Genomic DNA, 3,620 nt, shown 5'->3' on the forward strand with positions numbered 1-3,620 from the left:
TAGGAGCCGCCGCCTCCCTCCCGCTCAGCGATGTATTCAGCGCCCTCCGCCTGCACTTGCCTGTAAGCGCCGGCGCGCGGGGCTGCCCACCCTGCCTGGCCGTCTGTCCGTGTGCCTGTGCCCTGTGCCTCTGTCTACCCGGCCGTCCGTTCGCTTGACTGTTCGACTGCGTGTCTGTCTGTCCGTGCGCCCCCCTCCTCAGGTCCCACTGACCGCTTCTCCATTTGTTTCCCGCAGGTGTTTACACTTCCTGCTGCTGTGCTTCCAGGTACAGGTACGTGGGCTCCTGACTCTGACCTCCTCCCGCCTCTGCCTCGCGGTACATGCCGACCCCCCTTCCCCGGCCGCGCCCCCTCCCTGTGCCCCACCCCTCCTGGGCGCCGAGCCCAGTGCACCTGTTCCCAGGGCGCGGAAGGGCGGCTCCGCGCGCGCCCTGCGCCGGCGGGGGACCGGCCAAGGGCAAGGGGCTCTGCGGTGGGGCCCGAGGCGGCGCTGGTTGTCGCGGCCCCTGTCGGCCTCGGCTGGAAGGAGATCCCGCAGAGCCGGCGGGCTCAGCCGCAGCAATATACCCGGCTCGAAGACCCCTGCCCGCAGTCAGCAGGGGTAGGACCTAGGGATTTTCTCTGCCAACCTTCCCTTAACATCACCGCTTCCAAACAAAAAGGCTTTCAGCCGAGTGGATTTCGAGTCCAGGGAGAAAGCTTCAGTTGTAAATTACTCTGGTTTTGAAGGCGCTTGCAGCACTGAGACACACATATAGACACACACGCCTGGGACAAGGGGAACCTCGAGGGCGCCTAGGCTGAGTGGCCGTTGCCCGCGAGGCCGCTCCCGGACGGGCCACGCTCCGCACTCCCTCGCCTAAGGTGGTGCAGCCCTCGTTGGTTCCCCGCCTGCTCCCCGTTCGCTCGCTCTCCGTGAATCAGAAGAGGGCTTGGCGCTCAGCCTGGAAAGCACTTGCTAAAATCTGATCTGTTACTTCAGCAGCTTTCAGACTCGGGAAGGTCTTGGCACACAGACAGTTGGAACGCTCTGGCTTCCAAAGCTGTAGAAATGAAGGAAAAAGGGTTGGGGGGAGGGAGAGAGAAGAGCGAAAAAGGGAGCCGACTTCAGCCCCGATTAGAACCAGACCAGGGCTGCCTCTGCATGTTGGGGGGGGGGGGGGGGCGGCGGGCAAAGGGAATAGGAAGCGTCAGCTCCCCAAGCCCCCACCCACCTAGTGCTGCAAGGGGCCAGGCCAGGAGGATCTGGACACAGGCCAAAAGAAGGTTGTCTGACCCTTCCCCCTCGGTGGAAGGCAGGTGGCTTTCCGGGATTAGAGAAGATTCTTAGACCTCAGCCTTCTGGATTCAGGAGATCCCCAGAGCAAGCCTTAAGCACAGGAAATTGATGGTTCTCCCGGTTTTCTGGCTCAAGGAGTGTTGTGTGCCTTGAGCACTGCTGCGACTCAGCAGCCTCTCTCAGTGTTTGGCGGTGGTGGGCCTGTTATCTTCCCTCCACACCCAGGAGAGGGTTGTTACCCTCCTGATAGGCACTGAGCTGGGGGCATCCAGCAGGGCTTGGGGATGGAAGGGTGGACGGACTGATGGGTTCTTTCCTCCTGTTGGCCAGGCTGGGGTCCCCAGTGACTCCTTGAATCAATATAACTGGAGTCAGTAACTTAAGACTGGCTGTTTGCCAAAGCAGATGTGACCCTGTGTGGTGATTGGGGCGGGGGTGGGGAACGGCTGGTGTCAAAGAGGGAGGCCAGTGCCAGGCATGGCCTGCCTGGTCTGCAGCTGAGTCCCCAAGCAGAGGGCAGGCCCCGGGGTCACTCCAGGGGGTCTGCTTGTCTGACCTGGGCAAGAGCTCTTTTCCAGAGTTCTGAGCCTGGGGGCAGGAGTGATGAAATGGGCATGGAGTAGCAGCGAGGCCTGCAGACGTGTGGCTCAAGCCTCTGGATGCCTGCTGCTCTTGGTTCTTCTTGAAGTGGGGCCCAGGAGGGGCTGCTGTGTGGTCTTTGTGTTCTCCAGGGGAGCTGGAGGGAGGGAGTGTGGACTCTGCATCCCACCTGCACCTCCTGGCCAGAGCTAGAGCCAGCATCTTGGGAAAGAGCTGGGTGGTCTGGCCTGGTTAGGTCAAGAGGCAGCCTTAGAGCAGGTGAGGGAACCTCCTCTCCCCACCACCTCCACCTTCCCCCTTCCTTCGCCCCTTTGTCCCCACCGGGCTTTCTGCATCCAAAGTGCCATAGGACTGATGTTTGGAGTACCCTTGGAGTGTCAAAGGATGGAATTGTGGGAGGGGGAGGCCCCTGAAACATTGCGCAAAAATGGTGCTCAAATGTGCTGTGTCTGGAAGAGGGTTGTCTGCTCCCCACAGAGTTTCAAAACATCTATGACCCCTAAAGATAAAGAAATGTTATCCTGGGAGTTATGGACAACGTTGTCAGGCTTATGTCCCCACTTACACTATAGGAACAAAAGTCAGGTGGCCTTAATGGTTGAAATGAGGGGTGGGAGCCATATGATGTTAACCGCTAGGAATCTGAGGCCTGCTCCCTGCTGAGGTTTAGGTAGGCTGCACTTAGCGGGTAGCAGTTGAAGCTCCTTTAGGGTGAGCAGGGCCCAGGGAAGCCTCTCTGCATGGAGGGAAGGGCTCAGGGCTTTGCAATCCAGTGGCCTAGGCCTGAACCCCAGCTCCAGCTCCGTCTGTCCCTCTCTGGGTCCCCAGAGTCTTCGCTGCATCATTTGTGAAATGGTTGGTCATGGAGTTAAACTGGTATATGATAGGGGGTGGGGAAGTTTTGCCAGTTCTCATCCACCCAGGAAGGCACACTGTGGCTGCTGGGAAACGGATGTGCCTACACCCTTCCCTCCCCCACCTCAGTGTTTTCCAGGACTGGTCCAGCTCTCAGCAGTGGCGTTTCTAGGCCCCTCCTTTCCTCCTGTCCATCGCTACCAGGCTCAGAATGGGTCCCTGCCCCCAGCTACGTTTCCATGAGCACATTCAATGCCAGACACCGTCCTGCCCACCCCCAAAGTGGTGAGCCCCACCCTCACCCGCTGGCCACCCTAGGAAGTAGGAAGCTGGGAATTTAATAAAATCCCTTCATCCCTTCTCCACACGACTCGGGACACCGTAGATAGCTCAAATTGGAAGAATTTTAAAAATTTCCGTGGGGAGCAAGCGGCGTGACCAGTAAATTGCTTTTCTGCACTTGGCTGAGCTCTGACAATGACACCGGGCTGGGCCTTTCCCGCAGCTCCGCCGGCACCTGCCTGACATTGTTCCTGCCGCCAGGCTCGGCTAGGTCTTGGCCTTCCCCAGACAGACCAGGCATGACGCAGGCCAGGCCGGGCGGGGTGCGGGGGGGGCATCCCCTGGCCTCTTGTCCCTCCTGCCAGCCCCTTAGCCCCTTGTCCCTCCTGCAGCGCCACTTCCTCTCTCACCACAAGAAGTGTTCAAGTTTGGAAGTTTCCTTCCATGCCCCCTCTCGGCATGACCACCCCCACACCCAGCCTCCTCAGTGAGGTTTAGGCCCTTTCTTTAAGCTGGCTAGGATGGGGAAGCTGGAGACAGTGTCCTTTGGGACAAAAAGAGGATGCGATGCTCTGTTAGTGGATGGCACTTTTTTTTTTTTT

The 3,620-nt window shown here is 59.2% G+C and overlaps 1 protein-coding gene across 1 annotated transcript in view; it reads left to right on the forward strand.

The window, feature by feature from the left end:
• The first annotated feature begins 6 nt into the window (after positions 1-6).
• The window catches only part of FGF18 (fibroblast growth factor 18), a 37,878-nt gene continuing 34,264 nt past the window's right edge, over positions 7-3,620 (forward strand). Inside the window, exons 1-2 of the mRNA XM_011947784.1 lie at positions 7-62; positions 238-274. Of these exons, the coding sequence (XP_011803174.1) occupies positions 31-62; positions 238-274 (69 nt within the window). The 5' untranslated portion in view covers positions 7-30. The remainder of the gene's footprint in view (positions 63-237; positions 275-3,620) is intronic.

This window comes from Colobus angolensis, unplaced genomic scaffold (genome assembly GCF_000951035.1).
Source record: "Colobus angolensis palliatus isolate OR3802 unplaced genomic scaffold, Cang.pa_1.0 Scaffold27, whole genome shotgun sequence".
Taxonomy (NCBI): Eukaryota; Metazoa; Chordata; class Mammalia; order Primates; family Cercopithecidae; genus Colobus; species Colobus angolensis.